General features: G+C 40.9%; 2 protein-coding genes across 5 annotated transcripts in view; one reads left to right on the top strand and one right to left on the bottom strand.

Moving 5' to 3' along the window:
• Window positions 1–9,248: 9,248 nt before the first annotated feature.
• Window positions 9,249–25,416, bottom strand: EAF2 (ELL associated factor 2). 2 transcript variants are annotated; one of them, XM_044438351.1, is made up of 6 exons: window positions 25,230–25,416; window positions 21,811–21,905; window positions 19,819–19,955; window positions 18,629–18,774; window positions 12,995–13,246; window positions 9,249–10,019 (listed from the first exon to the last, which is right to left on the bottom strand). In XM_044438351.1, the coding sequence occupies exons 1-6, from the start codon at window positions 25,330–25,332 to the stop codon at window positions 9,973–9,975; spliced, it is 780 nt and encodes a 259-aa protein (XP_044294286.1). In that variant the 5' UTR covers window positions 25,333–25,416; the 3' UTR covers window positions 9,249–9,972. The 2 variants fall into 2 exon arrangements, with proteins under 2 accessions (XP_044294286.1, XP_044294287.1); XM_044438352.1 differs by lacking the exons at window positions 19,819–19,955; window positions 25,230–25,416.
• A 289-nt stretch (window positions 25,417–25,705) lies between these two features.
• IQCB1 (IQ motif containing B1) overlaps window positions 25,706–26,834 on the top strand; it is a 28,706-nt gene continuing 27,577 nt past the window's right edge. Inside the window, exons 1-2 of one of the 3 annotated variants that reach the window (XM_044438314.1) lie at window positions 25,706–25,913; window positions 26,663–26,792. The gene's annotated coding sequence lies outside the window, so the exon portion shown is untranslated. Of the gene's footprint in view, window positions 25,914–25,953; window positions 26,793–26,834 lie in introns of those variants that run through there. The other 2 variants (XM_044438315.1, XM_044438316.1) reach the window with 2 other exon arrangements.

Raw genomic sequence — 26,834 nt, 5'->3', positions numbered from 1 at the left:
TTTTATTTCCTACAGCTCAGCACATCACCTTTGAGTATGAACTTTTCCAGGTAGCCTCCCTTTGAAGCAGTGCCCACACCCAGCCCTGCTTAGCTTCACCAAGGTGGCTGCATCATGTACCTTCAGACCATAACCTGGGACTGGAAATACAAGTGCCAGAAGGAAGGAGCAGAAGAAGGAAAGTGATACATGCAGGCGAGGCTAAAATACCCACACATAGTTGGATATGTTAGCTTTATTTTCCTTAGCTTCGGTATATACACATTCTCTTACTATTGCCAAATAAGAAAAATGTTAATGTTTTCTTATGAGAAACATGTGATTATTCTTAAAGCAATTATTCCAAAGGATCCATGCATTCATTCACCCAGCTACTTCATGAGGAGTGCAGGTGGAGCACACAGGGGCTGCAGATGGTGCTGCTGGTAGAAAAGGAAAGGGCAGGTGATGTTTTGCTCTAGCCAGCGTACCTCAATGGTATATTGCACGATTCTTGCACAATCCTTGTTCCTGACACAAAATCTGAAAAATAAGATTTATTCCATGCACAACACTAGAGCTTAGTGTTCTGCCTGTTTTCCACGCAGTTTAGGAACTAGTTTGGAGCTCTAGAAATAGCATCTTTGAGACTCTCCCCCTGGAATCTGATATGGGAGCAGTGGAGTTTGGGATGACTGCCAGAGTGCTAAAGTTGTATTTATAGATTCATGTCCAACCTATACAGATGTAAATATACACAAAAGTAAACTTCCCATTATCTCGTTTCAAAGAAAACCAAAACCAGGGAAGTGCTACACCCCTAAAACTCTTCAGCACTTGGGAAGTCAAGACCAATTGATTTCTGTAAGTCTACTGTAAGCATGTCTAAGTTTAGATCCCAGGGCACAACTTTTGAATTCTCAAATATTATTCATAAGGAATGATAATGGAATATATTCATATAGTTTTTTAAATCTGCCTTATTTCTTCAGCTAGTTTTGTGACAAACAAAAGGCTCACCCAGCCTTTCTACAAATATGGCTAGTTTCCCATCATTTTTTTCAGAGCAGCTTCCTTGAGTGGTCACACATTTACCTTAGAGGTGTGGGGAGGCATTTCCAAACACGATCCTAGGAAACACCTAGCAGGGGAGATTTGAAGCTATTCGTAACATGGAACACCCATACTTTAGCTCTGCTCACATTTGCCAGGAATGTGGTTATGCAACTGCTTCTGGAAGTCTTTTAAGACTAGAAGAGCAAGGTACCTGTCATACAAAAGTAAAACCAGATATACATAAAAGCTAATATATTTGTTCATAGGATTACCTGTATCTTTGGTAGAGAGCTTTGGGGAGAACAAGCAAAGACACTTGTGTTTTTTCTGAATTTCACAGTAAAGATCTGAAATATGGGGCAGGTGCACGTTACACGTGAGACAAACTATTTAATGAAAGTAATTTTTTGGTGGTGGTATTTGGAAACAGCAATTTTCTACTTTACATATCTGGTGTTTTGATCAATGTATGTGGAGTCGTAGTTTTACCCAACCTATTGACTTGCACATACTTAGCAGTAGTCCTAGTCTAAGGCTAGTTCATGAAACAAGCTTATTGGGAAGTAAGCACCATTCTGTCCAATGGAAGTTTGTTTAGGATTGGAATCTAACAATGCAATCCCATAAATGTCTGTTCAGATGTAAGCCCCATTGAGTTGAATGTGGCTATAATACTATAGAATTGCACAAATCTTAGTGCTACCAGTCCAAAGATATGCAGCTATTCTGTTTTCCCTTCTTTAATGCATTGTTTGTGGTAAGAAACAAATGGTGAGAAAACACAGGGTTAGAAATAGAAGTAGGATGTCTGGGCATACATGCTTCTGGGTCCCCATAACACTCTGCAAATGAGACAGATTGAATCTATAACTGTCCAGCCATCACTAAATTCAGTCAGAGAGAATCAGAAAGATAAGTGGTGACTAGACCTCAACTTCAGAATTAATCACAGTGGTGCAGGAACTTTAATCACCTTGGGCAGGGCATTGAATACAAGACTTAATCCCAAATTTTGCTGAAGTCAGTAGACTACTCACACCACCAATTAGGCATGTTTTATAATGATGAAGAAACTGCAATAAAATCATAAAAATGACAGGGGGAATTTGAATTTTTATTTTTCTTATTCACTGTGCTTTAAACCACACTCCCAACTTCATTTCAAACCTATGACTTGCAACTCAGAAAGAGCTTTGGTATTTGCTTGGTGTTATCCAGCAAGCTGTACCTTCTCTCCTGTCTGATGTTTCCTTATGCCTGCCCACTAGATGCTTTGCACTATAACTCCCAGAATTCCTTACCTTTGGCCATGTTGGCTGGGAAGAATGAGAGTTCAACTCCTAAGTATCTGGAGAGCGACTTTTCCACCCCATAAAGGCCCTGGCATGCCCCCTCCCCAACATCATCTTTTAAAACAACTTTGCTAACATTTTATGACATATTTGCAGTAAGCACCATTTCTGTATTCAACCACAACTGAAAAAATAGCCCTTGCCACAAACAGATTTATGACCAGAAATGGTACGGAAATTGCCCAGCCCACTGTATGGGACTGTCCTTGGGCCTGGTTCAGAAGCTGCTGCTTGTGCAGAATGCTACAACGAGGACACTTGCTGGCACACCCGGCTATGCTCACACGCATTCGAAGAACTGCACTGGTTGCCTGTGAAGCAACTGGGCCATGTTCCGTATCACATTGTTGTTGCACAAAGCCTGGAACAACTTGGGACCAGGAAATCTAGAAGACCACTGTGCCTTCTGTGTGCCCAGCTGATCTTTCAGGCTGTCAGAAGAGACCTTGCTGGCTATTCTGCAATGAACATAATGTTGTTATGCCGTACCTGGATGGTGAGCCTTCTGCACAGAAATCCACCCAAGAAAATGTGGTACGTTTAAATGCCTCCTGAAAGTGCTCACCCAGACTTTCTCTGGCTTGTAATGACACCCAGCTGCCATTAATCATGTCGTCCCCTCCCTCTGGTCCTGGCATTGCTCTGTACTATTACTGTAACTGGCCTTTTTTGCAGTATTTTAAATACGATTTTCATATTTAGATGTCAGCCTCTAAGCGATTTCATTATATTAAGCGGCATAGAAGTATCACAGATAAATACTCAAGACGTAGAAGCAATGAGTCATCTTCCAGTTGTGGCAAGCTTGCAGGCAGATGCAAATCCCGAAAGCCTCACCTGCTTTGGATAGATGCCTGATGACTGAATAAGCAAACCGCTCACACTGGATGGCAAGGACATGAGAAACAATTCCATTATTTTCCACTCTCAACATCTGGAGAATGATGATGTGTGTGTTTTGAAGGCTAACAGTTGTGTGTGTTAATAAAATAAAGACAGAAAAACGAGAACACACCTGTCAGACAACATTCACAATATTGATCATATGCATATATACATTGTATAGCTATCTAATGAGATCCTAAGAGTCATACCAAGTTATCTGCCAATTACATACATTGTATTATAAAGGAAGAGGAATAAGAAAACTAGAACTTCCTGTCAGTTAAGTGAAACTTTTAAACTAGCCTCTTGACCCTTCTTTTTGGTAAAATATATGCTGTGACTACTCTGTTATTCAGAAACACCAGACACTGCAATACTGAGCAAGATTATCAACTGGGCAGGCCCAGGGCGGGAACAAAAGTATCAAACCTGTTTTTAGTATGCACACCCAAAGCAAAAGTGAAGTTTTCAAGCTGGAGAACAATCATCTCGTAGCTTTCAGGAACTTGACTGCAAAGTTTTTGGTTTTTGAACAATGAAACTTCCCCCAGTCTGGTGTCTTCCAGATGTATTGAACTGCAGGCCCCAGTGACGACACACAGGGGAATTACCTGTGCATGGAAGAAGTACCTAAAGAAGAAACAGGCTCAGCTGCCCATGGAAAGTTTAGGGGCAATTATCAAAGGTTTTCCATAGGTGCCTGAAACTTGTATTTCATTCTCTTCTATTGAAACTACTAGCCCCATCATCCCCAGCCAAACAAGCCATGTCGTTCAGCACATCTAGAAGATTCCAGCTTTCACACAATGCATTTTTTTTATATTTAGTGGCAAAAATTAGGAATGCAGCCATTTCTGCCACCATGTGATGGTTAACCAACATTATTTGGTCTCAGTAGTTTGTAATCTGGATGAATAAGCAGCTAGCCAAAACTGCAATGAAAATGGGATACACTCAATTTTGGACTAAAGAACAAGAATCAGATACATCTGTCTCTGTCTTAAGATGCAGAGTGTTTTTATTCCAGTTTATGCCACATCATCTCTCCAAGCTTTCTTTCAGTCTCTGTAACATGTTCAAAATTGCCACCACTAGTATGAATGAGTAAGGCACACATTGTTTAAAAGATCAAGTAATTCTGATACTCTGCTATTCTAGACTTGTTTTATCTCCAAATTTGCTTACATACTCAGGAAATAAATTATTACATTTCTCCATATAACCCAAACCACACCCTAAGAACATTACCCTCTCACATCTCCCCTATCATCCTGCCTTTATGCTTAAACAGTTAAGAATTCCAAGTAAGAAAAAGTTCACTTCCACATGGGATAGAATAAAACAGGCCACCTCTCAGTATTAATCTGAGAGAGAGGTCAGAGACTAAGCTCACAGGAGGTGGTGGCAGTTCATAGACCTGTGCCACATGTTCATTTCTATGGGAAAGAGATTCTGTGGGGTCCTACCTGGCCAAAGAATACAGGTCACGGGATCTCTTGGTTTTGCTCAACTACATTTTTGGTGACTATTTCCAGGGAAGGAAACTAAATAAAAGGTAGGGTGGTGGAAAGAAGACAAGGACCTAGAAACCTAGGTCTGGTTCACACACAATGCCAAGTGCTGGTATGTTTGAAGTAAGACTTTTCATTGACAGGGTTCATACAACACAACAACCCATACTGGGTTAATCTGTTGTGTGAACTCAGATGTAATAACAGACCATGGTCTCTTGATCAAGAACAACCCACAAAGCAGATTCATAGGCTGGGGTCATACAACAAGATAGTAGTTTTTAAAATTGTTGTTGGCCTGTTATGTTGTCCAAATCAAATCATGGTATTTCAGCATGGTAGGTTTTGTTCTTAGAAACCATGAGCAGAAACAACAGTCTGCATGTAACCCAGAAAACTGAACCCATTGTAGTATGAAGGCCAGAACCAGAGAGATGCTTGGCAAGAGTGGCCATAACCTCTCTTGCCAAGTGACTAGTCAGAGAGTCCCACTGGCTGCCTCTGTTTTGCACAGCTATCAGAGGTATCCCCACTCTGCTCACTTCCTGCCCTAAAGAACTTCTCTGGAGCAGGAGCAGGTGAATGGCCAGTGAGTGCTGCAGAAAGGAACCGTGCTGCTCAGCTGATTCCACCACGTGCACCCCTTCTTGCTCTTGCTTGCAAGAGAGTCACCCCCAGCCCGGTGCTCATCCACATGCCTTTCTTGCAAGTGGCAGTGATAAGAGGAAGGCAGTGCCACCCCTTTCTTGCTCCAGCCTGAGAGAGAGGCTTCTCCAACCTGGTGCCCAGGGTGAACATTAGATGGGGCAGCCTCTCTCACAAGCAGGAGCAAGAAAGGGTGCCCAGCAAGGGAATCGGCTGAGCAGCTCTGTCTCCAGTTGGGCACCATCATCCAGCTGATTCACCCTCTCCCACATGTGCATGAGAGGCTTCTCTCAGGCATGTGTGGGCGAGTCACACAGTGGGAGAATCAGCTGAGCAGTGCTGCTGCTTTTCACAGCCCTCCCCCCCCCAGCTCATTTCCCCTCCTTTTGCCTGGAGCAGGAGGCAAGAGTACCCAATCAGCTGCTTTGCCCTCTCTGCTGCCCTTTGGGGCATGAGTCTTGTCTGTCCAGCCAAGACTGTTTGAGACTGTTGCAGTGAGCTAAACCCAGTTTGTTATCACTGTTGACAAAGAGGAGGGTCTCATTCTTCCTTGCAGTGACACCTGTGGTTCCACCTGGAGGACCGAGAAGGAAGGAGATGGCAGGATGGAGGAGACTTAACACCATAAGCCTGGTCATCTAACTGGTAAGTTGAAGAAAAAAAATGAAAAACATGGTAAACATGGCTTACCTCTGGCTCATTTGTGCCGTTGCCAGCCCTGACATACAAGCACCCAGCAAGATAGCATGAACAAGAAGCCACTCTAAAGGTTGGCAAAAGAGACAGAAGAGAAACAAACTAGAAATAGGGAAAACCATTCATGGTTTGATTTCTTGTCTACTAGAGATTTCATGGCTAATGCAATAAACCATTACTAGTATAAACCATAGATTAGAGTTATGTGCAAAAATAGCTGTAAGTTCCGTTAGCCCAGGGAATTTTGCTTGACTTTGTTTTCCTGACAGCTATCAAAAGGTTATAAGTGCATATGTCCATCCAAAAACCCTGGGTAGCTCGTCATAAATGCTGGTTTAAAAGAAAGCCTGAACTCTGACAGCTGTCAAATATCCACGCTCCAATTATGAGGTAGCTTGTACTTTTCCATCCTCCTAAGCACCTGGGATCTTCAGAATGGGTAGAAAGATGAAGGACATGGAGAAAACTCAGGAACTTGATATGAAGAGGGTGATCTGCTGACCACTCATTTTCATAAGCAAAGATCACTTGCAGCTTGGCTTTCACTTGACAACTGCCAAGTAAAAAATAAAACTCTTTGCAGACTCTGAGTTGTTGTTTTGAATGTACTGTTTGTAATGTAAGCTGTTTTTAATGTACTGTTTTTATTCTTTCACCTGTTTTAGCTTTTTGCTGATCTTTGACAGCTGACACCTGTCAGGATATTGCCCAGGCAAGCCTGTTCATTTCAGACAATCAAAGTGGGTCCTTTTTCAAGTCCAACTTTTAAAACATTAATATTGGTAGCAATGTGACAGAAATTCTGTCTGGGGGTTGGAATCCATTGGATTCCTCGGAGTCCAGCCACCACTTGCTCTGCCCTAAGTCTTCTTCAGCCTATTGAAACCATGTAGCCAACTCAGCTACTGTATCAGTAGAAAACGTGGTGGCCACGTTGAGAAGCAGAGCACATTCTCACCTTCATTAGACACAAATATTGGATACAGGCATCTGCAGCGCAGCTTAGAGGAGCTGGCAGTAAGCAACATAAGATACCTTAAGCAAAAGGTATAGTCTATTGCCATGACAAGCTATAATCATTTCCATAATGCAGCTTAATGTTTACTCCTAAATGCAAAGCAATCACTCCTTAAGTTGTCAAACTATTAAAAGAAATACCTTATGCAAACATATTTCCTCTTTACTTTTGCACACTTCATGTACAGGCAAGGGCAATTATGCAGTATGAATTCACGTGTCTGTGGGTCGTGTGTGAATGAAACAGTTCCATGGTTAGGACAGATCAAATTACCTTGGACTTTCCCATGCAGTTAACACCTGGTGCCTGTTGTGTGGGAGAGTCCCAGACTGTGTGTCCTCCCACAGCAAATCATACTACAAAAGAGTGGTTTCTACACGTTCAGAGTCAATCATTAACGATACAGCAAGGTCTTGGGGGTTTTACCTTTGTTGTTGTTGTTAGTCACAAAGTCGTGTCCGACCCATCTCGACCCCACGGACAACATTCCTCCAGGCCTTCCTGTCCTCCACCATCCCCCGGAGTCCACTTAAGCTCATACCAACTGCTTCAGTGACTCCATCTAGCCACCTCATTCTCTGCTGTCTCCTCCTTCTTTTGCCATCTGTTGTTCCCAGCATTAGGCTCTTCTCCAAGGAGTCCTTCCTTCTCATTAGGTGGCCAAAGTATTTGAGTTTCATCTTCAGTATCTGGCCTTCTAAAGAGCAGTCAGGGTTGATCTCCTCTAGGACTGACTGGTTTGATCACCTTGCAGTCCAAGGGACTCGCAGGAGTCTTCTCCAGCACCACAATTCAAAGGCCTCAATCCTTTGGCGCTCAGCCTTCCTTATGGTCCAACTTTCACAGCCATACATTGCAACTGCAAAAACCATAGCCTTGACTATATGCACTTTTGTTGGCAGGGTGGTCTCTGCTTTTTAGTATGCTGTCTAGATTTGCCATTGCTTTCCTCCCCAGGAGCAAGCGTCTTTTAATTTCTCGGCTGCAGTCCCCGTCTGCGGTGATCTTGGAGCTCAGGAAAATAAAATCTGTCACTACCTCCATTTCTTCCCCATCTATTTGCCAGGAAGTGAGAGGACCAGATGCCATGATCTTAGTTTTCTTAATGTTGAGTTTCAAGCCAACTTTTGCACTCTCCTCCTTCACCCGCATCAAGAGGCTCTAGTTCCTCTTCACTTTCTGCCATTAGAGTGGTATCATCTGCATATCTGAGGTTGTTATTTCCCCCGGTAATCTTAATTCCAACTTGTGATTCATCTAGCCCTGTCTTTCTCACGATGTGCTCTGCATATAAGTCAAATAGGCAGGGCGAGAGTATAGAGCCTTTCTGAACTCCTTTCTCAATTTTGAACCAATCAGTGGTTCCGTGTCCAGTTCTCCCTGTTGCTTCTTGACCCACATATACATTTCTCAAGAGACAATACCTTTAAGTCTTACCATATAGGCTTTCCTGTGGAGGGGATGTGGGGACACAATAAAGCATCTCACTTATCAGGACTTTATTAGCCTTTGATATAGTTTTGCTTATTCACTGTTTCTAGTACATGGCATACAGCCTCAAATAAATGGTGGGATTGCACCATGAACTCTTGCTTGGAAGTTCATGTTACAGCACTTTTTTTCATTTTGCTTATAGTTCTTGAGATCGAAGTTAAAACCAATCGTTTTCTCAAAGCATAATTAAGCTTGACTACTTAACCTAGCATCAGACAACACTTTCTTTAACTTATTATCTGTTCAACAAAGAATTAGTGTTAATGAATGGTAAATTAGAGGCTCATAATCGTTTCAATCCATGAAGTGATCAGACTTCATGTTGATAATGATCTATGTACCTCAGGTAAATGTGCGTAGCTAGCATTTACCCTTACCCTGTCAGCAGGCATACATACATACGTTGCTATGTATGAATAGCAGGGATGTAGGTAAAGCAGGGCAAGAATGCTATTATGGATATATGCCTTGCTGCACGGCCCAGCTCCAACTCTCTCACCCAAAGTTCCAATGCTCCCCTATTCCTCCGCAGTTAAGAAGCCAGAGACTTCTTACCCTGCACAAATGATGCCCCATAGCTTTTTTTAAAATAATAAAAACAGTAACTATCAATGAAATGCTAAATGTTTTATTTTTTGAACCATCAAAAGTGATGCACTAATCTTAATAAAAATTTAAAAGGACATTTATGTTGTGAAGCAGAGTACATTCAAGTAGCAAAATCCAAAATAAAGGCAAACTGTTCCTAGAAAGGCACATCTGAGAAACTGCAGACTAGAAAACACATGGAAATTCAGAATATGTTGATATATTGCTCAAAAATTACACAAAAATATTGTTGCTTGGCAGTTACTTTTATATGCTTAGCTTCAAATAATAAAAGGTAACAGAGTTCAACTGCTTACTCTTCCTAGTTACACATACATAAGGGCTGTATCCAATCTTAGTTCAACTTTGAGTAGACCCACTGAAATGAAGGGGACTTAAATGAGTCTAACACCAGATAGAGCCCTAAGCTTCTCTAGTAAAATAGTGATCCAGAATATATATGTTACAAACAAGAATTTCCTCCATGTCTGGTACATAGTTGTCTGAAATTTTAATCAAAGGAGGTGTCATAGGCTACTTTGGATCCAACAATAAAGAATAAATATCATAATCCAGAAATTTTAAAAATCCATATACAATTATGGCAAAAGGAATGTTGAACTTGAAGTGAGAAAAGTGAAGTCGATTTTATTAAAAAGTTAGTAACATTCCTCTGTCTTTAACGTAGTGCAAATGAAACGCCTTTTCAGCTTCAGTAATGGAAATGATATAAAACAGAAAAGTCTCTTTAGTCGTCACTGTCACTTCCAGATTCACTCAACTGAAGATCGTTCCCTAAAATTAAACAAAAAAAAATTATGATATCAACTCTAGTGAATAGTTTTTCCATAATGCAATTGAAGTTCCTAGCCTGTTAGATCTAAACATAAGTACAATGGTGCCTCATACTTTGAACTTAATTTCAGGAGGCCATTTGAACTCTGAATTGTTTGAAGTCGAAAGCAATTTTCCCCATTAGAAATAACGAAAAGTGAATTAATCCATTCCCAGGCCCTAAACAATACCAATTTCAGTAAACTTAAACAACAAATACAGCCTTCTGAAATGAATTAAATTCAAGGTTATATATGAGGTGTGATCAAAAAATACAGTGAATGTTTAAATAAAAAAAATTACAGTAAAATACACATTGCCATCAATCCCCATCAAAATACTCCCCCTCACTTTAAACACACTTCTTCCAGTGCTGCCATGGCTGCCTTGATTCATGTCAAGACAAAACAAATTGATTCAAGTCAAGATGAATCAACTGAGGACATTGAAGCTTTTTTCAACTTGGGTGCACAACCGATAACATGTTCACTTAGACTGCTTTTCATTTTGCTCACAGTTCGAACTTAGAAGCATTGTTCAAACTACAGAGCAATTCATCTTGACTCTAACGTTCTAACTCTGGATCGTCCGAAGGCAGAGTTGTTCAAACTAAGAGGCAGCACTGTAATATGTTAAATACTAGAATCAAGTTGATGTTGAAGGCCAAATCTATAGGTGACCATATATGGGGAGGCTGCTTGTGGGAGGCAGTTTTCATCGGGAAAAGTATAAAAATGAATGCATTAAACATACAACGTACCAAACAGCACACTCTTAACCTAGATCCTATCTCAAACCCCACTACATTTTTAAAAATACAAAATAATTAAAAGCATTAGGAGCCCCATCATGGATCTCAATGTCTTGTGTTTCTAACTCCTTATGCATCTGTCTTGAGCTTTGCATCAGGCATGTGCTCCACCAGATTATAATGTATCTTTTTCAATATTTTGGAAAGTTGTGCTTTATTTTTAATTGATGTCTTTACAGCTCCAGAAGAACCCTTCATTATGATCTTACAGAAGCGCAAGCTGGCAGTTTGGTTTAACCATTACATAATATTATTTCAGTACTGTCCATTATGAAACACTAGTTGTCAAAAATGTGCACATTTGACACTATTTAAATCTATATTTGCCTTGTTTAAAATCATCAGACCTTTCCAAAGGGTGACTTCCAATTCTCTAAAGGCACTATTCTATGGATATAAACTCTCGCATCCAGAAGCTCACACTCATCCATCGCAGACTGAAAGGAGTTGTGGAGGCTAGATGGCGATTTTTGGCCATATAGCAGTGGCATCACAGAGGGTGAGGAAAGAAGGCTGAAGCAGTGTCAGGATGCCTTGTGTCCTGGATACTTCAGTCTCCTACCTAGCCACCACCACACCCTTCCCTACTACCTTTCTCTGAAGTTGCTTCCCTAACCTTAGAGAGCAGCCTGTACAATTCCTTTTGTGCTGGCTGTGAGGGGCTGATCAGCTCTCTGAGACTGAAAGATCAATATCTTTAACCTTGGAGCTGGAAATTTCAACTATCCTATGTCCCCGCAAAAGATGTCTAGGTAGTACAGCATTGTTCCCAAAGATTTTAAAACTGTGGCCTAAATTGGTGTTTCAGGAAAGCAAAGTCATTTATGTAGTAAAAAGTCCAAGACTAATATATTCTGTCCTTATAGAATTCTAGCACTGCTTGTACACAGTGCTGTGGTACTGATGGGTAGTTTTACTTGTGTATGAGAGAATCCTTACAACATAAAATTGACATGTATGGAACTGAAGCTCATTAAAGTCCTGCAGAAATCCTTTTGGGAAGGCCTGTTTGTATATCCAACATTTACTCTAGTCAATTTTTGATATTTGTCTGTTATAGGAAGTAAAAGTACCATGTTTTTCTTATTACTAAAAAACCCCCTCAAAGAAGAAGCAACTCTACAGTTCTTAGTGAAGCAACTACTGTAAAAAATAGCATTGTTTAGTAGAGTTTTATTAGGCAGATGTACCAGACCATTAACTCAGGCTAAGAAGTGCCTGATTTACTTGAGAATTAGGACAGAATTCTGTTGACAGACTTCCTTGCTATTCTTAGTTTTGAGAACAACTGCATAAAATGAGGATACATGAGCACATACAAACTGATTATCAGAAAATGACATGAAGTATATAATCCATGCTCCCCCACATTTTGCTGGTCTTGCAAGCAAAGCTAAAACTTGTGGTTGCCAGGCCCCAGGCCCTTTCCTTTGATTCTGTCTCTGACTTCAACTCAGAAGCCAGAAAGGGTGATGAAAGCTTGCTGGTTTGACCAGGGATGCTGAAATGTTTCAGGTGTCTTAGCAATGCAGCAGCCAATTAATCTGCATGCTTCCTCTTAGTCTTGATGCTGGGAAGAGAGTGGGAATCGTCGTACAACTGTACAAAAAACTCTACACTATTTGTGCATCCAAGGCTGGGAGAAAGGCTAGCATTCATCATGCTCGCTCGCTCGCTTGCTTGCTTGCTCGCTCAGTGTGTGTGTGTGTGTGTGTGTGTCTGTGCGTGTGAGACAGACAGGGACACAGAGAGAGGAGCTATGCAGGTCTGTAGATAATGCTTTTTATAGCAGTAAAAGCTAGGCCACATTGCCCTAAGGACTGAAATAGTTCTTTTTGAGATTTCTAAATGTTTCCAGAACAAATTATTGTTTTTAATCCCAATGCAGTACAACTCAGAAGCAACCAATATCGTCTATGACATATTGTATGTGGCATAAGCTTTAATTTAGCATAATCAGTGGTCAAAGTAATTTTTATCCCAGCTTCTAATCCAAACCTCAGCAAACCAAACCCTCTCTATACAGACATGGCTTAAGTTACATGAGCAAGTTACAAAAGCATGTGGTTTACGTTTTGGTTTCTCAAGTCTGAGTCTAACAAGGTGCTTTGCTTCTTCTACTTACGCAGTGTGTTCATCAAATGGCCACTGCTCTCTTGACTTCTGTGATATCCAGTTTGCACATCTGGAAAAGCCTGTTGTGATACAGTCATCATAGCAGGCTGTAGGCGGGGCATTGACAAGGAATGGGATGGCTTTGCCTCTTCATCTTCTGAATCACTAGAACTATTTTCACTGCTTGACGATGAGCTCTGTGATTCAGATGAACTATCAGTGCTGCTCATCTGCTCGATAACTTTGGCTTCTGCCTTTAGTTCTGCAAATAAGATTTAGTGGAGAAAGGAAGGATTAAGATTAAGAAGCTGCTCACAAACTTAACTTATAATTTCAATATTCAATTTTAAGAATCTAAATAAAGTAAGAAATTTATATGACAGTCTAAACAGGAAGCGAAGAATGGATTTTGTATTTGTTAGTGAGGTGTAGTGGTCAGACCATTAGATTTTGGCCATATACCCCAAGTTCAAATCCCTACAAAAGAGAGAGAGAAAGAGAGAGAGAGCGAGCGAGCACGATGGGATATACCAACTGCAGGAAAAGGAAACTTCTAAGTGCACAGGAAACCTGACCTGAGCCCAACATGTTTTGCAGTTTAGCTGTATACCTTCAATCCTGGTTGTTCAAGAGTGAAGTTGAAATGGCTTAGGCTCAATAAAACCAATTTCCTAAAATCCCACCAGCTCAGTCATCATCATGAGCCCCATTTCACAGGGTGTTGGAGTGCATAAGGCAGTGGGCCCAAGGCACATGGCCCTAAGCTCCTGGGAGGAAAGCCAGAATAAAAGTGCAACATAATCAGTCTTCTGCTTATGCAGAAAGTTAAGTTTCCCAAGGTGGTGAGAGAAATAAAACTGCCAGACTTTGCAATCATAAAACTTCACCAGAATCTTTTCAGACAGTATTATTCTACTTGCCTTTGAACTTAAATCAATTGATTGAGGTTGCTGTAGCTACTATTTTTAACAGAAATTTATCTGCAATGCAAGGGCTGAGTTAGTTATGTGACAACTGATTTGAGCACATGTTGACCCCGGATAAACTTTTTGCACACCATTATTGGAGATTTTCAAGCTACCGCAACAGAAAGCAAAATCCAGTCTACGCTTGTAGGCTCAGTGAGCATACTTTCACATAACCAGCTCATTCCATGGCATTTAAGATGTAAACTAGTACAGTGTGCCACACTAGCTCAAACTGTTGTATGAATGCACCCATAAGATTATTAGTATGTAACACTTCTGAAGATTTGCTTTGTAAAGCTCTTAGTTCTTTTATGGACATAATTAAATGAGATGTAATTGCTAGTCATTAAAAAGAACTAACAAAATGAAATTGTAGCAAATTAATCCTTTGAAGTAACTTTGCTAGCTCTTCTCTAAAGGGCACTTTAAGACTTCTTACTATTACTTATCTATTCAGAATCATTGATTTATACAGAGATTTCAATATCTGTACACAAGTGGGAACTCTCAAGAAAATAAGGCAATAGGTCCTGAACTAGCTTCAAATACAATGCTTCTGTGCTCCTGTTCTGGGTTCCAGCTCGCTCTTAACAGCACTCCTGTTTGGGCATTCTGTTCAGTGAGTTAATCTAGTCTTATTGTTGCAAGATCAAAGCAATACTGATCAGCAGCACCACTATACTGAATGTGGCTTGCTGAGCACAGCGCTCTGAACGATGGCACCATACAGTACTATGGAGTGCTTACAGTGTGAGAGCATTTTGGCTCTGGCACAAATGCCCCAAACTTTCATTAATTAGCACAGGTGATGGAAAGGTTAAACCCCTAACCCTAACCTTAAATTAAATTAACACGGATACGGAAGGGATAGCCCTAAACCAGATCAGTTTAGTTCTACAAAGCAGATGATTAGAAAGATGAAAGGTGTCCTTTCCCCATTTCATTCTATCCCAAATCATGCCCTGCTATATGTGATTTTACTACAGTCACTGAAGTACTATCGTTTGGGGCTGGCTGTTTAGCCCCGACCAAAAATAGTACAGCACCTTGTTGCTGTTTGAATTAAAAGTACAAATACGAAGTCTTTTTTCCATAACCTCAGGAAAGGCTTTGATAGATGCAGTTGCCTATGCTCCTGATTTACATATGAAATAAAATTATAGCATATTTTATAAAAATCAGCTATTTTGCTTTTAGGTAATTTAATATCTCAATTTTTCTGCTATGGCCCTTTGCCACAGCTATGTGTACCAGGATTTCAATGTTAAAAGTTCTAGTTTCCAAATTTCAGCTATATCTCTATGAGCTGCTGTTGGCACAGATGCCACTTCTGTATTTTGTTCTTGTTTTATTAATTGAACCAATGACCTGTGGTGACATTCATAGTTTGGTTTGCAAAGTTAACCATACCTGAAAATATGTTCAAAAACTGTAACACAGAGAACATGACCACTGCACATCAGATGTTAGTTTTAGCCTGTTAGTTTTAGTTTCTGCTCCCATTTTAATACTTTTTTAAAAGTTCTCTGCAAAGCTGGGGCTTTCCACTGGCAACTCCATTTTGCTGCCCTACTGGTCAGAACATATTACCCACTTTACTTTTAGAAGGAATGTTTTCTTAGGTCTTAAAAGGGGGGAGTTGAATATAAGCTAGTTTCCTAGCAGGAAACTATCAGGTAAGACAACATTTCATGTGTCATGATGTTGACAGAATGTTAGGAAACTACTTTGGGTTTTTGTGACTCACTCAGAACAAGTTCGAAATCAAACAAGGAACCCCTAGGACACTCAGTTCTCATGTGCCCTTGAACTCCTTCCCTTTCAACACTGAGTACTTCAAGGTAGTTGTTCAGGGAACAAAGTGCCAAGACTTTCTGACTTTCTGGTCAGAGTTTGCTTACAAAGAAACACAAGCATGAGAAAAGCTTTTGTAAAGCATGTTTAAAGGTTTCCTATTAGTGGTACAATTAACTACCATTAACTTCTTAACTATTAGAAGTTAATTATACTTGAAGTAAAGCAATGATAGCTTTTCCAATGTTAGCTCTTCTAAGAAGGAAGTACATGGCATTACATTTATGCCAGCAGGTTGGGTTTTTTTTGGGGGGGGGGGTCCTAACTGTATAGAGATTAACACATAGTCTTTGTGTAAAATGAAGCAATTCTCCAGATCCTGTCATTACCAGGCATATCTGATTTTAAAGGCAATCATGCACAGCCAGTCACCTGGCTAACCAAGGCAACTGAAACTGGTATCTTAGCAACTAGGAGATTTGCTACATTAGTATAGTTTTCAGGTTCACAGTTTTAAAAGGAGTGTCCTCATACTTGTGAAAGAAATATTAAATATATGATTAATGTATGCCTGAATCAACTTTTTAAAAAGATAGGCAATCCTCAAGTATACTTCCATGGAAAGCCTTCACCTCTTATCATTAGGAAACGAGACTATTGTCTAAGAGTAAAGCAAACAACCAGATGATGGGGCCCGAAGGGTTAAGTAAACTTTAGTAATACCAGGGTCAACATGGGGGGGGGGGGGCAAAGAGAAGGCTGACACAGCCACACTGTTGCCATTGCATTGCCATGCCCCACCATACTCCCATTTCATTAATGGCTGGAACAGCAGGAATAAATAAGAGTATAATAGGGATTATGTAGCTAGTTTCATTTAAGACACAGTGAAATAGTGACTAAAAGTTTTCACTACCATAGGTGAGACTATCAAGTTATTGACACCGCCAACCATGAAGATTTATCTATTTGAAATACTTTACCCTGCTCTTCAGCTTCCAGAGTAACTACCAAAATTCAGTAACTGAAGCATAGTTCTAACTAAGTTTAAAGCAAGTTTTTTGCTGGGGTTAAGATTAGCCTGAAATTGCCCTAGAGGCTCCTTTTGGTGTTGATAGAAGAGTCTGTAGGCAGCCAGCAGTGGCACCCAAAACAGAATCACTGGCCAAGAAACCTGCGAACTGACCCCGCATCTCCAATTCTTGCAGTTTGTATTCTATTTGGGTCTCAGATGTCCCAACAGTCAGTAGGATTCTGCCCAACTACCTCTAGCCTCTATCCCCAATCTTACTGGCACAAATGGCACTGTAATCCACATGGTACTAATACATTCTGCAGTACATATATAGAAGTTTCATGCATGCTAGAGGGATTTCTGTCTCAGTGAACTTTGGATATTCCTGCCTTCCACTTGTCCATAATATACATTGGTGTATTCTGCATCTTTGAATCACTGCTAGATTGTTTGCTTGATTTTGCTTATCTTTTATATTACAAAAGTATAAAATTGCAGTCTATCTTATTATTGCTCAGTAATTAAGCAGTATGGAAATGTAATAAATAAATCTGTAAAACATTTCTACTCATCCACATCTATGACTTTTCAAATTGAGCTCTCTAATTATGATGGTGAGGCAGCTTTTATGTCAATGCACTCATCCTGAGGGAGGGGTAAGTATTATGTATGCATGCCCTGGTGTTAGCAAAAGTACAAGTTACAAATGCTTGACCTGCCCCTTCAAACAATTCCTATCATGTATGATTAACACAAATTGAATTTAAAGTGTGCTGAGAAGATGCTACCTCTTTCAGCCTTCTATTTAATAACTCCTTGATCCTGATGGAAACTAGAAATTCCATCCATGTGACTGAGTGGACTGGCAAAGGAGGACTGATTGCTTGGTTCCATCTGCACCAGTTTCTGTAACAGTTGCAAAAGAAGAGAATTTCTTTTCCTCCCCTGCCACGTTCCCAGTGATCTGTTAAAAGCAGGATGAATTACTTTGTTCTCCTCTGGCAGCTCCCTCGGCTTCCACACCAGGCCATGCAGCAAGTGAAGAACCTTTTCTCAGGGGCCAGGACAAAGCCCAAGTAAGCTGGCAGAAGAACAGAATAGCCTTCACTCCTCCACCAGTCTGCCGCAAGGCTGTGAGGGTTGCAGAGGGATGAAGTTCCTTTCTGCATATCCAGCATACAAACACAGTGGGGTAGAGGTGAAGGGACAGAGATCTCTGCATTGGCTACCAGTCTGCTGAGCTTCTATGCTGGGCATGCAGGTGTTAGCATAGAAACCAAGCAGGCTAGTGAGGGAGACAGGGGATACACTATTCCACATCTGCCAACTTGGGCTTCTGGCTGGCCAAAAATGTTTATTAACCTGCTTTTAATAATGAGAGGGACCAGGAAATGATGGATGGGGTGGTTTGTCATCTGTCATCCTCCAGCAGTGCCTCTCACAAGCAAAATGAAGGCTAGTACAATGTTTTGGTGGGCTATGACTTTAGGTGCTACTTTACAGGGGAGACCTATTTGTCCTGTGTCTTGTTTGTTCTGAAGAGACATGGCACTAGTCAGCTATCATTTTAATTACTTGTTCAGGTCAAGATTGGTTTTCAAACAGAACTGTTTCTCATGGAGGTGGTAAACCTATGTCTGAACTCTGTCACTGTAGTCTGCAGGTGGGAGTTCATATGGCTAAATGCTCTTCCATACCAAAATAAAAAGTAAAATAAACCCTCCTAATTAATAGCAGACAAATCAGGAACAAGGCTAGACTAAGCCCCTTCTCCCCATTATGCATTTTTGCATGAATTCCAAACATAAACCTTCAAATTACAGAATAAGCTTGAATACCCCAAATATGAGATGCAGTTATAATTTACCTCTTTCAATATCATCCATAAGAGAAGGCGAAGGAATCTTCTCTTTTGGTGGAGAAAATTTAACACTGTTTGAAACCTTATTTGCATTTCTCATTAACTGCTGCTGCTGGTCCATACGAAATTGGACCTTACTGCTTCCTTCACCTCTGCATGAAAGGATTAAAGAACAAAGTCAGACTTAGAAATTTGTGAAATCATTTATGTTTCCAAGTGGTTTTAGTAGAATTGAATTTTCAGATATTGTTGGAGAAAAGACTTGTGTAGAATTGGACCCTTAACAAATGATATTATCACAGGCCTTTCTCCAGTTAATCCCACCAAATAAGCCCCAATGGGAGACCACTGGGGTACAGATGTTATCCCAGTAATGCTGCCCCCAGTTCTCGAATTCTCTCCCCAGAAGTCTGGTGCCAGAAATAAATCTTTTTTTTTTTTAATTTCTCCAGGCTTTTTTCAGGAATTGATTTGTTTGATCCCTTGAGTTCTAGATCCACTGTGTTCTTTTAGTGATGTTGTGCATCTTATACTGTTTATGTGATGCTGCCAAAATGCTTATTGCTTTTTAGCGACTGCTGAAGACATCCAGAACCTGCTTACTATACAACATAGAAGTATTGTAAACAAAATGGTTAAAATTTATCTATGAAGGCTCCTATAAAAAGTTTCCATTACCATGACTTCTGACCAAATTTGAACAAGTATGTTAATATAAGAAACCCATCATATTTTCTAAATATTTAAATATTAGCTATTAGTATTGAAAAAACAGGGCAAGGGTTTAAATCAAATTACTTTGACTTAAAATAGCCTGGCTGTCAGATATAGATGCATTTTAACACTTTTAACTTTTTAAACTTTAATTGCAATTAGAAACAAAGCTAATTATGGTTCAATATCAAGTACAAATCTTGAAATTAAAAAAAATGAAAGCAGAAGTTTCTGCACTCCTCTGCATGGTTACACTGAAGAATGAGAGAGAAAGCAAGAGCATGCACAAGCCCAAGAGTTGCCTAGGCTTGCTCTCATAAAGATTAATTATGGTTTATTGCGACGTCAAAGTGCAGTCATTGCTTTAGTTCCTTGCTAGGAAATGGCAGTCACCTTTTTCATTTCCAAATTTAGACATGACTGTTTTAACTATAGCATTTTCACAATGAGTAAGGAAACAGCTTTTCCAAATTTCCACCCACCTGGTTTTCTTCACAGTGATGTTGCTACTAAGTTTCTCTAGTCTACATTCTCCAGTGTCATGGTTAATTATTAAAATGCATTCTTTTTGGTATGGCTTCTTGGAACCCTTGAAAACTGTTACTGGTGGAGTAGATCCCTATTTTAAAATCAGAAGAAAATTACTACTGCTGCTTAGTTCATTTAGAACTAGTAACCATATATTTTATAGTTTAAAATTCTGTATGCTTTGCAACACTTGGGCCTTATCATATAGTACATTATTATAAAAGGAAAAGTCACTTTTCCTACAGAGCAATTGCTGTAAGAATCCAAAGTGACTAGAAAAACTGGCCTTAATATCAAGATGGATTGACTTGTTGTAACAAAACCAGTTTTTTATATTCATCAAGTTTCTTCACAAGCTGTTGAATTCAGTCTGGGGAGTATTGATTCATTTGCTTAATTTGTCACATAAACCACATAGAATTGAAAACCTGTTCCTTAATTAGCATACTTCAAGAATTATGAAGTATGTTATTGTTAGGATCAGCAACTGCATTATCCATTAGCAATATCCATTAGCACACCCTGAACTATCCCCCTTTCTCTTTGAAATTTGTACCAAAATAACATGCCATTAAGAAGCTTTTACAGACTATTCTGAGCTTGTTGCAATAGATGATGTCAAGATCACATACAATATCATTGCCAGTTCACTTTGATTATGTTAGCAAAATTGTGTGGGCTATGTGGCTAGCCATATAATTACTGAGGATATTGGACATCTTTCAAAACCAAATACTGATCTCATAAATAGAACTGTAACATGTCTTTGAATAAATCAGTTCAGTTTCTCAGTATCATCTCAGTTTCCCATCTGAGAAATGCACATAGACCTCACAAAACTACGACTGTAAAGAACACAGAATAGGAGAAAGGATTAATTGGAAACTGAGGAACATACCAAGCAGACTAGGTAGAAAGGAAGGAAGCTTTCTAAGAGTGGTCAGAGAATTATGAATGATCTGACCTCTTTCCTGTGTTTGACTCTACAGCAGAAACCTATTAGTTTTTCCTGTGCAATCAATATGTAACAATCAATGGACAGTATCCAATGTGGCTCATGCATCAGCACGCGCATCTCTCTCTAGCACAATAGAAAGCTAGTGTTTTCTAAAACAATTGAAAACAAGCTGCAAATCTAATTTTGGGATCAGTGAACCTTGGAGAAGGAAACTCTGCTGGTCTGTCCTATTAAGAAAATGAGCATGCCAGCTAATTGCTGGAATTGCTCTAAGGTAACACAAGCTTCCTATTGTGCCAGTGGTATATCTAGCATGCTGATCAGCAGAGTTGCATGGGTAGTGTTGAATCCTGCCCACAAGTGAACTTGTTGAATGAACTCTAAGATAATCAAGAGTCCACGAATGAAGATGTGCTTCAAAACCAGATTTCCATGTTTTATAGGACAACTGAACTATTTAAAACCTTAAGTATATACAAAGCAACCCAGATCAAATATTATCCTGATTTGTTGTTGTTTATCATGTAATACCATTGTAACTTAGCAGTTTTTCATATTACCATGCTTCAGACCTCCACTAAGTTATTCAAGGTAGCTGCGGTTTTAAGTCATCTGCAGAATGGATCACAAAGGCTGCCATCCTAAGGAGCCTAATGTGGAAGCAAGGTCCATTTCACATATTACACAGCAATCATCTTTGCAGATGACACACTGATGTTTCTTTTGTAAACAAATACAGTACATGAGCAGACATGTGTTCCTAGAGGAGGAATTCCAATTGACTCTCTATATATGTCCAGTTCCTATTAAGGATCACACATCTGTGGATCCTAAATGTACAGTAAATATATACAATATCACACATTGGTTCAACATCAGCATAGGCATAACAAACATGATTGCTCTATTTTTCATGCACTTACACATAATTAAGGTTTCAAGAGATAAACTATGCCTTCATCTTGCGAAACAGGTAAGGTCATCTTACCTCAATATTTGGTAAAGTTATTGTCACCTGTTCACCTTTGCCAACTTCAAGGTCTCCTTTACAGGACGTATCAATTGATGCAGGTTTAAAGTCATCTAAGAAAAAAAAGATAAAACAAATGTTGGCCATATTTTTCAGGACTCCAATTTTTAAGCACTTATTCCATAAGCACTTATTCTAAGCACTTATTCCATAAGCACTTATCCATAAGCACTTATTCCATAGCACTTATTCTATGTTGTAAGCCGCCCCGAGGCTTCGGCGAATGGGGCGGCATAAAAATGTTTTAATAAATAAATAAATAAATAAGAGGGAGAGAAATGCTGGATCATTCAGCTGGTATCTGTTCTTGCACTGGTTTACATTGCCACTTTGCTAGAATCTTGTTCAAGAGCCTACAACCAAAAGGTTTCCTGGTACATAGCACATTTTTCACATTTTGGAGTTCTACAAAATATGCCAAGTAATTTTAAATTGAGTACAGTTATTCCTTCCCACTGACTTTCAAGCTGAAGAGAAGCAACTGCAAAGCTAAGATTCAGGAAAGAAAACTCTTACCCTTTAGATCCAGAAGCAAATACTGTACTAGTACAAATGTAAAATGCTCCATACTCCCAGCAATAAGATTAATTACAACTCTAAATAGTCACATGTGTAATCCTTTATTCCTTGCCAGTGGAACAAATTATTGCTCAAACATTAAACATCAACTTTATTTTAGTTATTTAGTAATATAGTTTATTTTAATATACATCAAGAAAAAGGATCCAACAAGCTAATAATTATCTATGACACTAGCATTAACAATATAAACTCTTGAATTTACTGAGAACCTGTAATGGTAGGGCAATGTAACTATTCTTTTAACTATCACTTTCCTCCAGCTAAATAATTCATAAAACTAAACCATTACAAAGTCAGCTCCTTAACACCCAAGGTATTTTTGCTTTTTCTGGTCTAAAAATGCCTGTTCTGGTATAGATCATATTAACTAAGCCTGTTACTTATTGACACTGTCCAAAGTGTTTAAATAGATTTTGAATAAACAGATCTCCAACTTCCACACAAATGGAAGCTAAACAACTCTCAACTTCAAAGATCAGTAGGATCTGGTCTAAAGCAAATACAAATCCTTAGGCTGCAATCCTAAGCAAACTCAACAGGAAACAAGTGCCAATGAACACAGTAGAACGTGCAAATAATCTTGCATAAGAAAGTGCAGCAAATGCTGTTATTCTTGAAAAGCCAAGAACTACATGTATTCTTAGTGGGAGTTCACCCACTTCTAGTACCCTTGAAGACTTACTTGACAGATGGTGCTTGGTTTTTATTCCTCTATGAACAGTAAAGAAGTTAAAGAGCATGAGGAAGGAACACAAAATTGACAGATTAAAATGTACAGTTTGTTTTATATCCCAGGCTGCTGCACTTGAATAGGGTCCTGCTTAAATAAGCTCAGTGCATAATAAACTCTTACTAAAGTGCATTTGTCTTTATATTATAGAGGCCTGCAAGGTACAGTCTGCTGGTGGGCAACATCCAGCAAATCTACTCATCCCCCAAGCACCCTCTCCTCAAACAACACCATAACATCATAGTTTTTCCTCACTTCTCAGTCACCACTCAGTTTCTCTTGGTTTGCCAGGATTTTTTTCCTTTTAAGTATCTATGTCTAAAACACACATTGACTGTTCACACGGAACTGGCTGGAAGTCATTAATAGAACTGATATTTGTGATGGCTTTAAAATGTTTAAAGTGAAGGGATAACTTTTCATACATATATTCTGAGTACAAGAATAACAAATAATGCTATTTAATTATTCCTTAATTAATCCCTATACTTGGAAAAACAAAAGTATGATTCTGTTGATTTGTTCTCACAAACAAATCATAAATACACACAAAAACCCATGTACCCACACGTCCAAAGTGCTACTTGCTTCCAAAGAATCTAGCTTAGCATGACTTTAACCACACAAAAAACAGATTCTGACAGATTACAGGCATAATCTTGGAGCTAGTGTTGTGCAGTATTAAGAGCATGGGACTGGGACTCTAGTCCCCACTGAGCCCTGAAGCCAACTAGGTGACTTTGGGCCAGTCACAGACTCACAGCCTAACCTACCTCACAGGGTTGTTGTTGTGGAAGTAAGACTGAGAGCAGAGGAATGAGATAAGCAATTCTGAGTTTGTTGTAAGAAAAGCGCAGGTTATAAATCCAATAAATAAATAAATAAATAATCCTATGGCTGTTTGACACTCCCTAGATGGTGATAGGATAATCTAGGGTCCCAGTTCTAATCTTGGTGAAATTCTCTAACATCAGAACTGGAACGCCAAGCCGGCACAGTTCTTTCTGTTCTGGCTGCAGCTCTGAAGTTGCAAAACCAACTTTGGAGCCAGGTTTGGGGGAGGAGTGAGGCATCCCTATCCTATGAAGAATCCTAGTAGTACCCCCAGCACCTAAGGTAGACAAAAACACCTAAATGATTTGGGGGGGGGGGTTGAGTCTTCCTTCACCAGATGCTGACTAGCCTCCAAAGTCTGGAGAGGTACTGGGCAGCTTTATTGGATGGCATCCTTACTGCAGCATATACATTTCTGGACTAGCCTGGGATAGACAACAAGTAAATCCAGATCTAGTGGCTGATTTCTTCCTGATTTGCAGTACAGATTGCCAAGGTTTTCTAATCCCCAACTACGGCAACCACAGTATGACTCCCCTTTGGAACTTCCCTCAATTTCTGAAGAAATTACAAACTTTGGGATAACCCAAAAAGATTTTTGTGTGGGAGGTCTCTGTACTCTGTTTCATTCTGGTACCGAGAACTAGATACTGGTCTTGGATTTCTGTAGCTGTACGGACCAATGAAAATGCCACTAAATGCTTTGGAAAACCTGAAAACTTGCATAGTTTAGAAGCATTTCCGTTTGCCCTAATTAAACTACCACCCGTTCCACTACTCCTCTTATGGATCCCAAACTACAATTCTCTGTTAATTCTAAAGATATGACTTTTAGATCGGGCTCTTAACAAGAAGAACTCTTCTTCAAAAAGAACCACACCGAAATAAGCCGCCACAAGCTGTGGTCCATCCACCACTGGACTAGAGCCGGTATCGCTCAGTACGTCTGTCAGACTTTACAACGCCACGTTTTTGCCCCGCTTGCTGACAGGCAAAGCCTCTATTCCTGCCTGCCGCTGTGGCACCGCTTCCGAGCCCTTCCCTTCAACCGAACTCCTCCCCGCTTCTCGGCGCGGGCTCTGCCACCTCCACCCCCCGGCCCGGCTGCCCCAAGGGTTTCCTCCGCAGCGGTCGCCCTCCCCAGCCTGAGGCGCCTCTCCGGCACGCGCCCCACAGCGCACCCCTCCTTCTGCTCGGCGCCCGCTCACGGCTGCCTGCCCCGCTCACTCACAGCGCACGGTGTGGAAGGCGCTGCGCGGCTTCCTCTCGAAACTCTCGCCCAGCAGCAAGGCGCGCTCCTTACAGCCGAAGAGCGGCGGGGCCGCCCCGTTCATCCCGAGGTACCCCCTCCGCTCTCTCGGCTTCCCTTCACCTACACGTCCGTCCCACGCCGCTTCTACTGCCACCAATAAACAACACTCGCTCACTCTCCCGAGCGGAGGAAGAGGGCGGAGCCATCAAGCATCCCCCCCGCCCGGGACACGCCCCCTTCTCCTCACTGGACGATTGAGTCGTAGCGCCTCCCTCCGTTTCCCCGAGGAGATGAGGAACCTAAGAAAGATTCGATGCAAGAAGCGTTTTGGCCTCCCTATTGGCCGCGGCACCCTATGAGGTCACGCCCACCTCAGCCGTCCGTCACCTATGGTAGGAAAGCTGTATCTTCTGGAGTTCGAGTGGGACTTACGCTTCCAAACCGCGAAGGCTCTTATGCAAATTAGGATGTTGGGGAAAGGGCGTGCCGGAGCGACGGACGCTGGCTTCTCGCGCCGGGACTTGTAGCGCTATTGGGCGGAGGCCCTTGTGACCTCATCGCAGAAGCCGGCGGTCGGAGCGAGCGTCTCACCAGCCCTTCCGGTCGGCGCGGGAGAGAAGGCCGGCGAGGGGCGGTGCGGGCGTTTTGCGGTCGGTGACGCAGGTGCCCGCCGTTCTTTGCTATTCCGCAGCGTAGCCAAGCTCACGGTGCCTGCGAAGGCTCGGTCGTAACCGCTGCGGGGGTTCCAGAAATGATACTTCTGTGCTTGGAGCATAAAATGGCTTTCCGAGCTCCCCCCCCCCCCGCATCTTTTCTGTCGTCGTGCAATGCTGCATTTGCGTTCGCTTGCAGAGGGTCCCTGGATCAGTCCTTGTTTTCACTGGGCAGAGATGGGAAACGTTACTCTAAACCCCTGTGAGCTGCTGCTGGTCTTTGTAAAATAGAGACACACAGCACGATCCTTGCCAGGATTTTTGGATGACATCTCCCATCGGCCCCAGCGCATGTTGCCGGTGGTTAGGGGCAACGGCCATGAATGGTGGCAGTATTCATCTAAAGCATGTTGAGCACAGTTGAGGTTACTGCCCCTGTGTCCTGGATGAGATTGGGCTAGGTACATGGTCATAGTGAGCTCTGATTTGATTACTTAAGGGTGGCTTTGACGTCTGCATATTCCTCTCCTCTTTGAAAACACATGTAGGGTTTGAGTTGGAGTTTGTGTTTCAACTTCTATTCCGGTATCTCACTCTTAAAAGCAACATCCCATCGATTTTTTTTAAAAAAATATTTTTACACCTTTTCCGTTTCCTTTAAAACGTGAACCTTATTTAGGTTTCTCGTTTGTATGATTTACAGTTTAATAGGGTGCCACTGTGCTGACTGGTCTTGTTATCTTGCTCCCTTGCTACCAGTGTGTTTCTGCATATGCATAGCCTCACCATGTGAGGGCCAGCTGTCATTACATGAGTTCCCACAATGCAGTGAGGGCCTACTTATACGGAGCTTGTTCTTCAAATCTACCTCTAATGTATGGAGATGATGGTAGGTGCAGCTCTGTTCTTCTAACTGTTAATCATGTCAGTA

This window comes from Varanus komodoensis, unplaced genomic scaffold (assembly GCF_004798865.1).
Source record: "Varanus komodoensis strain SLA01 unplaced genomic scaffold, ASM479886v1 scaffold32, whole genome shotgun sequence".
Lineage (NCBI taxonomy): Eukaryota > Metazoa > Chordata > Lepidosauria > Squamata > Varanidae > Varanus > Varanus komodoensis.
Note: the sequence above shows the minus strand (reverse complement) of the source record. Positions and strands in the feature narration are given on the sequence as shown.